This window comes from Anticarsia gemmatalis, chromosome 8, assembly GCF_050436995.1.
Source record: "Anticarsia gemmatalis isolate Benzon Research Colony breed Stoneville strain chromosome 8, ilAntGemm2 primary, whole genome shotgun sequence".
NCBI classification, from domain to species: Eukaryota; Metazoa; Arthropoda; class Insecta; order Lepidoptera; family Erebidae; genus Anticarsia; species Anticarsia gemmatalis.
The window spans coordinates 3226064-3238286 of NC_134752.1; the positions used below are offsets into that span (position 1 = coordinate 3226064).

Consider the following 12223-nt stretch of genomic DNA (forward strand, 5'->3'; position numbering starts at 1 on the left):
CCAACAAAAATAATATCTAAATCTACAAGGAGCTTGACATTTGAATGATAAGAGCGCGTCAGTGTATCAAAATTGTATAATTATGTTGCGGGAATAGGTGATTTGTTATAAAAAATCGCTATTTTTTTAAATATTAACTTCTTTATTAATTTAACTGAAAATTATTCAAAGCACGTCTTCTTCTCTTCCTCCAATAAGTTTTACAATACACCCGTGACGATCTTCCGAACAACACAAAAATAGTTTGAAACACCAATCTATGAGTGAAGAAGAACGTAGCCGGGAACACTACCCAGTTGCCATTAACAAAAACTAACACGAACACATAACCGACTAAACAAGAATCACATATAACGGCAACACTGATTACCGACAACACATGGTTCATATTCCTCTCACTAATTCTCTTCTTACACGAAAACACAGAATTAACAATCCTCACAAACACAATCAATATCAAAGTTAATATAAAACATATCGGTACATTTTTAATCATATTATGTATATACTTATCTCGTCCCACAATAACCGGAACGATTTCACCCGTCACTGTTTTGGTCAAAACGACTATTAAAATGGTGAATATTGTCGCTTTTCTTTTCTCACAACTAATTTTACCTATATACACTAACACTAGTCTTAAATACGCGAGCATTGAACCACATAAAGACCATGAAAGAGCTATGATGAAAAGATATCCATTAATTACTGTTAAATTATATAAATATTCTGTTAAATTGTACGCTGAATCCAGTGTAGTGATTGTAGCACTCACTAAATGAATAGTTCCGATGATAATTTGGTTCAAACTGATGTAGTTTCGAAGCGTCCGCCATTGTGGTATCATACAGTATGTTGCTATTAAGATAATAGAACATACTGTAGATAGAAATGAGCCGGTTATTAATGTGATTTCTTCAAATCTATCGTAATCCATAGTTTTGTTACGTGCACTTTTGTGGATTGTAAATACGTAAATAAACTAATTTTAGTGTAATAATTAGGATTACTTATCGTTCATTTATTTATCTTAATTAAATGTTAATCAATAGCTGTGTTTGTTGTTATCAGTTTAATTAATAATGTTAATCCTTTGACCTTTTACGTGCTGATGTCAATGGTTTTATGGTTATCTTGTAGTTGTTACAATCAAAGTAAACTGCATATTGGACTATTTTTATTGTATTCATCTTTTATCTCCTCATAAACACGGCGAAAAAGCCTTAAATGTCTAGTTTACAGCCCGAATTATCATATCCTGTAATAAAAATGTTAATTATTTAGTCCCCAATCCTTCCCTCTTTCGGAAAGAGACCCTAAGCAGTGAGACAGAAACGCGTTATAAAAAAGAGGATTTAATACGTGTTCTGACTTACTTATAACTTGACTATTAAAATAAACGACACTATATATTTTTGTCACAGATCACTCAGGCGCGGGTGATACGCCGATATCCAGGAGGAAATCCTTCAAGAAGTCTTTGCGGGAGTCGTTCCGAAGACTGCGCAAAGGCCGCTCACAACGACGACAGACTACCACGTCCAGTCCTACATCACCCACACAAGTATGTATGATTAAAAAGAACTAGATTTTAATGGGTTTTATTTAGTATTTTTTTCCATTTCCTAGCCTTATTTCTATCATATATATTTCTATCAATTCTAAGCTGATCGTAGTAACATGATATAGTAATTTAAGTTGTGTTATTGGGAATAAAACAAAATGCACCTTTTGTTTTCGTAATGAAAGTGAAAAGCTGTCATGTGAAACTTTAAGCAAAAATAAAATTATCTCAAATGTGAATATATTTTTATTAAACTTAGATCTTTTAACGACCAACCGTATAATATTACGACTCTGATCCTTTAAGTGAATTCGAGCGGGCACCCATATATACGTTGTTACAAGTTTTATATGCTTTTACTAAAACATTCTGGTTACAAAACTATTATGTGTATGTCGACATAGCCATTTGTTGGCTAAAGCCAATGAATTTAAACTAAACAAAAAATAACTTTGTATTGTTTTAATCCTAATCCAATTTATCATTGTGGTACAGCCGATCCCCAAGAAGCCGGCGGACAAGGCGTCGTCAGACACGGACGCGGAGGTGGTGAAGCCCATCGAGCGAGCCGTGGAGGCGCGCTCCACCGACGATGCCTTCGGCTCCATGGTGCGCTGTCTGTACTTCGCCAGGACCTTCCTTATTAACAGTGAGTTACTGAAGTTTATTATACACTATGTCGATGGGATCTGGTCTCGGACTCACGAAGGGTCAATCAACCACAAACCGATATTATTATAATATGTACGCTATAACAACGACTTAGCCTTAACCATTCATACAAAACGAACTTTTGTTTTTATATTTTATGAAGTCCCGTATAAAACTAACCACCATGCCAAAATTCATGTAAATAAGTTTAGTGATTTAGACGTTAAGGAATAACAGAAAAAGAAATTTTAGGTCAAGTGTATGTAGAAAGTTTTATGAATAGTTGTTTAATACTTTAATATTCATGTTTATTGCAGCTAATTATATTATAATTAATTTATTTCGCAGCACAAAGCTCGACTCCTACATTGTGGGCGGGCACTAACAACGGTACCGTGTACGCGTTCACGATAAACGTGCCCAACACTAACAAGAGGAAAGACGAACCGGTAACTACAATTATCACAAATTAACCTTTTTAATATAAAAGGCTTATAAATTGTATTATGCATATTAATTATTTTAATTGATTGTCCATCAGGTGACATGTCAGCTCGCGAAAGAGATTCAGTTGAAGCACAGAGCTCCGGTTATAGGCATCACTGTGTTAGACGGAGCCGCCGTGCCACTGCCTGATCCATTAGAGGTATGTAATACAAACCGATATTTACGGTATATTCTCAGTTGACAACTGGGAATATACTTCCTACTTTTATACCCCATTGACACCCTGGAGTGTTAAAGGGGACAATTAAATGTCTTAACATTCATAAATGTGCTTAGTTTTGTCATTTATTCACCAGCTTACAGATATCTTGGTTCTAACTCCATATCTAATGTATGCGAAGACAAGACTATCTAAGTTAATATCTACGTCAATAATTGTTACCAAAACTTTAAATGAGTTTTAACGTCTACGAGCTTCTATAACCTCTCGTCTGTGGATGTCAAAATTATACTTAAGAGATTTTTTTTCATTAGAGAAATTTCAATTTGTGCACAGGTGGAGCGCGGCGTGTCCCCGCTGCCGGAGGCGGGCACGCACCGCGTGGTGATCACGTCGGAGGAGCAGTTCAAGGTGTTCTCGCTGCCGTCGCTCAAGCCGCACAACAAGTACAAGCTCACGGCCCACGAGGGTGCCAGGGTACGACACTCACTACTCACTCTCTTATAGACCACTTTTAATAAATATGTGGCTATGCCAAAATTAATATTAAAATGTAACGGGTCTTAAACGCGATTGAAAATTAAAGGTTAGGAACTTAGAATACCTTATTATTTTGTTTTGCCCGACGATATGATCGAATTACATCGACCATGGTCACGGGCTGACTCATGCAACAATTGTTCGGAAGGGTGTTTCTTTCTACTAGTTGTCACTTAGTTGAACATTGTGGTATGTTAATCGATTTTAGTTGTACTAAAGCGTGAATATTGATAACTCACTCTGGTTGTCTATGCCGAAAACAATCTTTGAACGTTCCTGCATTTAGTGATGCCAGCTAAATTAGCAGCATTTTTTTTCCTAGATTGCTAAAGCTATTACTTTCTGTCGTTCAACGATTATTTATCATACATTTATCTATTGTGTCAGGTGCGTCGCACGGCGTTCGCGTGGTTCGAGTGCGGGTCGGGCGCGGGCGGCGGCGAGCGGCACCGCGAGTGGTGCCTGCTGTGCCTCACGAACCTGGGCGACTGCCTGGTGCTGTCGCCGGAGCTGCGCCGACAGCTCAACGCCGCCGCCGTGCGCAAGGAGGACATCAAGTAATATACCATACATCCCAACTAGCACACAAGCGCTATAACAAGCTGTACAATGGCCGGTTAAAGGATTTTTATAACGCCTTAGGCTCCTTAGTAAGAAGTATAGTGGTTCTATAAGCGGCTACAGATCTCTTGTAGCGTCAAATAGGCCCATACTGTCCAGCTTATAGCTCGACATTGGATCTACAGTGGTCGTAAATAGTAATTATAATAGTACGTAGTATAGTAGTAATACAGGAGCGCTAAAATAAGATGAAGGTGGTATAATCGCGCTACAAGAGCTTTTTCGCAGCTTCGTGGCGCTTACCAGCTGTTGTACAGAGGTGGTTAGCGCCACGAGCGTTCGAAAAAGCTCTTGCAGCGCGATTATACCACCTTTACCTTATTTTAGCGCTACTGTGTAACGGTTATAAATGCTAACGCTCTAAATTAGTAATATAGTCGGTTTATTATGGTGTAAACTAAATATATTTTTTTAAAATGAATCATCAGTGACAAATGAGGAGACATTTTATTTTTACGGATTGGATTATTAAAATAACAAGTAGTCTATCGCTTTTATTTCTTTGTGTACGTGATATGAAAGTGCGAGTTCAAGTTTGCTGTCAATATATATGTATATTATCGTCAATATTTTCATGCGCCCTCAAAATATTCAGTTTTAAATGCAAAAATTATATAGATATGTGGATTTGGAAATTGTATTTTGAACATAAATAAGACTTTAAGGGGTTACAGATAATTTAATTAGGGTTATAGGTAATAAAAAATGATTTTAATTATGTTAACGTTACCAGGCTATAGATTTATATGATCTTCAAAAGATCGTAATAACCTCAAAAAATATGTTTACCAAATGCTATAATGGCGTCTCGATCAAGCAGCTCTCAGAGTTGGTTACATCTGCTCTAGCGCCTTAAGCTGTACAAAGGCTCTAGTGTTTGCTGTTGTAGACCTCAAGGTTTTGCAGTTGTGGCATAGGAGTGCTTCAATATAACTGTTTTGGTCGCACACCAGCATTTTACTCGTACTTTTAGGGGTCAGTCGTTGAATATTAAAATAGTTTGAAAATCTTTTTTATTTTATTTTATTTTATTTTATTTTATTTTATTTTATTTTATTTTATTTTATTTTATTTTATTTTATTTTATTTTATTTTATTTTATTTTATTTTATTTTATTTTATTTTATTTTATTCTTTCTTTAAAAACAGTTGACAGACTGAACCACCACTGCACCTATGTAAATATATTATGATAATAATTTTAAGCTTTAGTATAAAGGTATATTACTCGGTTATAGCGCTTTAGGTGCTTAACATAATTCTGTAATCCCCATGGCTGTAAAAATGTTTCGAATGATACCTTATACATCTATTTGCCATACAGAAGCCATATAAATATCTGATATAACGCTCAAGGCGCTATTAAAGACCTACGCAACTCTTTTATAGATGAGTAATACACTAGCCCTAAAAAAATCTGTTATAGAACCTAAGGCATTACAAAAAGCTTATTTACGCTCTTGAGCGCTATAAGCGCAACGCATAACTCCGTTTAAACTCCTTTATCTCCTAAAGTCCCCTTATACAGTTAACGGTGTTATAGAAGATTCCATTAACTCAGTTATACTTCCCTAGGCTGTCTAGCGATGCAATTACATGCTCATATATCACTATAAGTCATTAGTTTCCTACTAAACGGCTACTGTCCCGCCTAGCTGTTAAAGGGTTTTTTAAATAGCTAGTATACAACTTATAGAGAATTGTACAGCATTTGAACGACTCTTATGCAACTATCAGGCTGTATAACGACTGTATAAGCAGCTTGTGTGCTAGTTGGGATATTTATACTCTCTATTACGTATTTCCCATTCAGTTACGACATATGAATCATCTAATGTTGTGGTGTGTCTTTAAACAACTTTGCAAAATAAGTTTAATATCTGTAAATAATAAATGTTGTAGCTTTAAAATCTAATTGAAAACAGTTTATGTATTGAATATTTTTCAACGCGATATTGCATTCACTCCTTATTAGAAACTAACAAGTTCTTTCTTTCACAGCGGCATTTCAAGTTTATGTTTCTCGAAACGTGGAGAAGCTCTCTACTTGCACTCGTCGTCTGAGCTACAACGAATTACTTTATCAGCCACCAAGGTAAGTTGTTACTCAAAACTTAGCTTTTGTATAAAAGTAAACTTTTATACTGTTTTTTTATAAACTTATTTACTTGATGATTCAGTCAAACTATACTGGATGTAGGAAATGCGAAAATATTGTTTAAAATATTTTATAGTTTTAATAAAAGCCCTACCGTTAATGATATTGTACTAAATAGCGTCATATGACATTATTGATATAGCCTTACCATAAAGTTTCAATTCAATAATGGCTTATTTTTGTATAGGTAACAGTCGCTCAGTGCCACATCATCTTATCACCGTGGGCGGCCGCGCTACGAGGCGCCATTGAAGAACCACCGCTAACTAACGGAGACCACAAGGTAATTATTACAAACCGTATTAACTAACTCACTCATTTTCAAGTAGTACATACAGCTAATTCAATTCTTAGCTAACACTTTAGTTTTGCAATACATCATTTACATAAAGAGCGTTCGAAATAACTATTAATATTATGGAAATCAAGAATTGTTTCCAGATTTTGTTGAAACGGTAAATTTTCTTGACAGTATAATGAAAAGTTTAATTTAAAACACACTTTTTATACCAGGGACACCTTTAAAAAATGTCAGGTGGTTTGGTTTGACAAATTCTTAAACTACAAAAAATCAATGTTTCAATACGAATTATTACTTAGGTATATGAGCCCATTTAAAATAAGAAAAAATACTTTTTACTTAACTTTAATCTATGAAATATACAAGGAGATACCTTGTAATGGAAGATTTTATAAGAAAGTAGCAATAATGAAGTCTATGTGCTCTAATATAAGGTGCAAATAGTCAAAATAATTCCTTTTTTACACAGTAGCATAGTGCGCACGGGTGACTTGTCACGGTGAGTGATCATCTACTCAAAATACAAACAAAACGGAATGTGTAATTAGTATGTTTTACTTTAAAAGTAGCAGTAGACGTGCATGAACTGTGACGTCATTGTCATATCGTCATCTCTTTCGCACGATTATTTTTTTAATGTCAGTGTTGCCAATTTTTTTCGTTGATAGTGTTGCATTGTCATGTGATATCATTCAGACCCAAGAGTAGAAGCATAAGTCACCCGCGCGCGTTATTTTAAATGGCCTTTTTATATGGAGTTGATTTCATGCTTAATTAATATGCTGGGTATAAAGAAAAGTTCATTATTTGAGAGTGTTCTCTGCATTAACGTTAAAAAATTATCTCAGACGAAATATTGTTAAAATACGTATACATAATAATGTAGGAAATTTTAACCCATTAATGTCCCACTGCTGAGCAAGGGTCCCCTCCCGTATTGAGGGAGGGGTTAGGCCTTGAGTCCATTAAACTAGCTAGATGTGGGTAAAAAAGTTATACACAAAAATCTGCAGATACCATAAATTACATTTGAATCATTCAGTCTACGAACAAAAGTTTAAAATATGGCAAGAATCACTCCATCTAAAAGGGCCTTGTACATATTACATAACAACAATCTCAATGAGCGCTTGTGGGCAAGCGGGTCGGTGATCGCAATCCTCCCTTACTGCCCATCCAGGAGGAGGCGGCGGAGGCCCCGCATGACGTCACGGCCGCCTCGGCCGACATCACCGTGGACTCGGTCAGGGACCACACCAACGCCACGCCCGAGCAACCAGCGCCGCCGGAACTTAATATTAATTTACAGGTATGACTTGTTTTAGTAATAGTTTGTTTTCAGCTAAAGGGTCTCCACTACTACGATCTACATTAAATTTACTGTACAAAATATGAAATCCCAGCTTTTGTTGAGCTTGTTTAGCCATGTATCAATAAACATCAATACATGTGAAGCTAGGAGCGTATACCCTACGTGCACGTGCACGCTCATAATTGTAATATGGACTTACACACACCGCAAAATATGGTTTATATACAGTGGAAGGCCTTAAGTTTTTTAATCAAATTAGTATTAATTCTGCGGTTATCACACCATTATTAGTCTACGTAAATAAATCGTTCGAAACTTAATCGTAAGTATGATATTGCACCAGAACTCGCAAGTGAACACGAGCTCGATGGTGGTGAAGACGACGACGCGCACCATGATGAACGAGAGCACGCCCGACGGCACCACCACTACCACCACCACGACCACCACCAACTCTACCACTGAGAACAGTGAGTATAATACCATTGTGTGACGACACAGTTATAGAATAAAGCTAACTTATAAATTCCCTAATACTTATTTCCTTCTTATAAGGTTAATCCATGTTTCGCCAAAGACTTGATTTACAGGCGAAATGGAGAGTATATTTAAAACCTTGTTTATTATATCCCAGTAAAAAACATAAAACTTAATGCCTAAATCGGATTTGAAATAATTAAAAAATTTAAGTTTACTTACTACCTCGAAGTTTGAGGTTATTAAAAAGTTTTTATTATAGTCATGTTTTACATCTAAATTAAAATCAAATGCTACTGAATTTCAATTTGTATCCTGTTATATTTTTTTCTAAATTCATCACCTAATCGCAAATACCTTAAAAGTATAGATCTCCAATTTCCATATTTTGTTTCTAATTCTTTTATTCCAGGATTTTAGACACAATTTGCCAATAAATTTGCATGACAGCGAAACAAACGCTATGAATTGGCTTACGATTATAAAATGATTAAAGCAAAGCTTTTGCGATACGCAAAACGATATGTTTATTGTAAATGGTTTTGAAAATGAACTATTATTATTTACTCAACGTTCAAATACATGTCTTCTAACTAAAGAATACAAAAATGCAGGCAGACTAACCTACATAGTTGGAAGAAAGTGTAGACTAACTGATTCTATTAGCCTCCCCGAGTTAAGTTAAAAACGACCTATCATGCGATCGTGGCAGCTGTTATTAGCTCACATTTCATTTTAACAAATGTCGTCTACTACTAATAAGAATAATGCTGTTCGCAGCTAGACAAAGAACCTTTTAGTGGTTGACATTTAGTTCACATTTATCAACGCTAATAGTTATCACAAACATCTTAAAGTAGTAAATAAAAATAGTTCATTTCCTTAACCATTCCGCTATAAATTTATAAATAAACTAAAACTTAAGATTGTCGCTTCATACACCATTATTATATGTTTATGTTTCATGTTTATTCGTTTGTATGTTTGACGGGCGCTTTGTGTTTTTGTTTGTAGTCCTAGAGCACAGTCGCGAGGAAGGAGTCATCACGCGTATCGAGGTACCCTACACTTTGCTTTCATAATACCTTACCTTTACACAAGACGGCAATATTTATGGACATATTTTGAACTGTTTAAATCTCCATAGTAACGTATAGTTAGTTACATACTGATAAAGAACTAGATATCAATATTTTAGGTCGAGTATAACTACTAAAGAAACTAGCTAGTGGCTCAGACCGTGATAAAAAAAATATTTATGTCGCAGTTTTTCTAAAGACAATTAATGTTACTTAGGTCTTAAAACGTTTTATATTTGAGTGATTCTTCTTTTCGCTAAGTCCATGAAATGTTTCCGTCGAGTAATACCTACTTTATAATTTCAATTTTATCTTGCATGGCCCTATATACTTCTATTATATCCTTTATCAATTTTATTTAGCTTCTTATGCCTATAAGATTGTTTCTATTTAGGCTACTGTATATTCCGTGGATTTTCACTGTTCGGAACATACTTTAGCAAAGACAATCTTTGAGTGACTACTATTACTCTAGATGCCCAGTTCCAGAACTTTCTCCTACTAACGATAACTAAACTAAACTGTGAATTAACAACTAACTTAACAATCGTCTGCAATGTTGTGGCGTCCGCTCGTTGTCCGTCGAGGGTTCATTCACCATCATGGCAAAATTGACACACGAAAATGTATTATCTACAAGTTGTTCTTTTTGGAATTGACATTAGAACCCAGTAAACACTTGCGTGCGCCACGCGTTGCCGAGAAGAACGTAAGGTGGTACTCATGAGCGGTGTTGTACAGACGGGCACGGTCACAGTGCCGGCCGGCACCGACCCGAAGCTGATCCTCGAGATGTTTGACCGCCAACGCTCGCCGCTCAGCGTGCCCGTGCCGCCGCAGCCCACGCCCGCCGAGACCAACTAGACCACGCCACGCCCCCGCCCCCCACTCACCACCACACCACACTCTCCACAGAGTGCACACTCCGCATCGTGCTACCGGTATTCGCACCACCGAACATACATCTACATATTATACCGGTCATTTTATCATTTGACAAATATTGTATTATGAACGAATACGTTTCCTTTCTACGACTAAGTATAATAAACGTATTTATAGCGACTTTCTTCTATGCCTAGACAGCTAAGGGTACTGCCATTAAGAACCTTTTATTTTTCTTATTATGATTAAAAGTCAATTTGGTTACTCTAGGTATACAAAAATATACAATTAGGAGCATTTTCTGTACATTTATATTATTGTATTAATTAATTCCCTCTCGTTCTAAGATTTGCATTTTATTATTTTAACGTTGAATAATATTAACTATTTTATGTGGCTTGCATGTTTATATGGCGACTACTTTGGATGTAATTTTCTTTGCAATGTTGTGTATTATTATTTAATTAATGCGAATAGTTGCTTAATCTGTACTTAAAAGTATCGAAACGATTTTTCTATATTATGAGATTATTTTATAAAAATGTATTAATTTTCTTAGTTTTCTACATTGAACTCGGCAATCAATAAGCTTATTTTCTTAATATCGCGTTTAGTTACAAAGGTATGTGTAAGAGATAATGACACAACACAAGTTGATAATGTTTTCAAAAGTGTAATTGTTTGTGTTAGTACAAAATCCGGACGCCATAGCAACGTTTGTTGTAGCAGCAATACTGCAATATAATTGTGGATTGTTTAAGTAATATATATTATTAAGAGAACAATGTGAAATTAATATTCTAATTTAGCTTGTTAAGTTAGTATTTCGTACATTCGGAGTGAATGTGATGTGCCTATTTATTTCTTTTTTATTATAATAAAGATTGTATCTAGGTGATTAGCGTTAGTAATGTTTTGACAATTAGTAATGACTAGAGTATATTTTATTATGAATAAATAGCATTTAGATTTTCCACGACAAAGTTGGAATAAACATTTTTATTGCCAATTTTAAATATTATAATGAAAAATTGTTGTATTACCTTGCAGTGTTTTACTTGAATTGAATTGTATATTCAGTAAATATTAATTTTAATAAATTATAATGTTGTACGAATGGAAAGTTTTATGCAATATTTTTTAGCTTTTTAAATAACTTTTTTTATTTTATATAACTGTTTTCAAGTTCAGCCTGTACCTTATCGATACTGTTATGTGTTTAGTTAAACAAAATGGCAGCTAAGTTGGTGACGTATTTAAGCACATCTTACTACACATCACAATTCGTGATATAAGGGGATTGATTAATTGTTTTAGACATATATTTTATTCATAGATATAAGTTGAATGTGCCTGTCTTTTTTTAGTAAACTTCGGCCCTTCGGTCGTGTCAAATATAAGTAACATGTACCTACTGTAGGAAGCGTCAAGGGTACTCGTGCGACGTCCGATATGCTTCTATTTATACCTATAATATACAATTTTTCTCCTTATACTGTGGCATTTTAATAAACATTTGATACGAAAATAGCAATTTGTATCCAACATTCTTACAAGAAAATAAAAGCTAAGACTATAATATTGTGTATTTTATTTTTTATACCTAAGTATTTACTTAATATACATCAAGTGTAGAATAGCACTCAGCAACCTTTTGAATTATTAGATAATTCTTACTTAAATATAATAGAGATGTCTTAAGCTCAGTGCCCACTATTGTCACAGCTGGTGGCATCACAGGCTTATACCGAAAAGCGGCCCACCTAGGGTCTCCTAGGAAATTTTTAGCTTAAGGAATATGTAAGGACTCTTCGGTTTAAACGCTGGCATGCAATGTTCTACATTTAGGCTGGCAAACTGCCTGTTGCCGTGATATTCCTAACAGCACACCTCAAATTGCCTGTCTTCTTCCGCCGTCTACGACTATTTAGGTGACGGACGATACTGATCATTAATGTAGCTCATGAA

General features: G+C 35.2%; 1 protein-coding gene across 7 annotated transcripts in view; it reads left to right on the forward strand.

Moving 5' to 3' along the window:
* l(2)gl (LLGL domain-containing protein l(2)gl) overlaps positions 1–11834 on the forward strand; it is a 68410-nt gene extending 56576 nt beyond the window's left edge. For 4 of the 7 annotated variants that reach the window (XM_076117133.1, XM_076117136.1, XM_076117138.1 and 1 more), the window contains exons 15-26: positions 1425–1564; positions 2060–2213; positions 2564–2664; positions 2757–2861; positions 3219–3359; positions 3810–3979; positions 6045–6138; positions 6389–6484; positions 7644–7811; positions 8158–8284; positions 9306–9349; positions 10112–11834. In XM_076117133.1, the coding sequence (XP_075973248.1) occupies positions 1425–1564; positions 2060–2213; positions 2564–2664; positions 2757–2861; positions 3219–3359; positions 3810–3979; positions 6045–6138; positions 6389–6484; positions 7644–7811; positions 8158–8284; positions 9306–9349; positions 10112–10234 (1463 nt within the window). In that variant the 3' untranslated portion in view covers positions 10235–11834. Of the gene's footprint in view, positions 1–1424; positions 1565–2059; positions 2214–2563; positions 2665–2756; positions 2862–3218; positions 3360–3809; positions 3980–6044; positions 6139–6388; positions 6485–7643; positions 7812–8157; positions 8285–9305; positions 9350–10035 lie in introns of all 7 variants that reach the window. The other 3 variants (XM_076117135.1, XM_076117140.1, XM_076117139.1) reach the window with 3 other exon arrangements.
* The last annotated feature ends 389 nt before the right edge of the window (positions 11835–12223 follow it).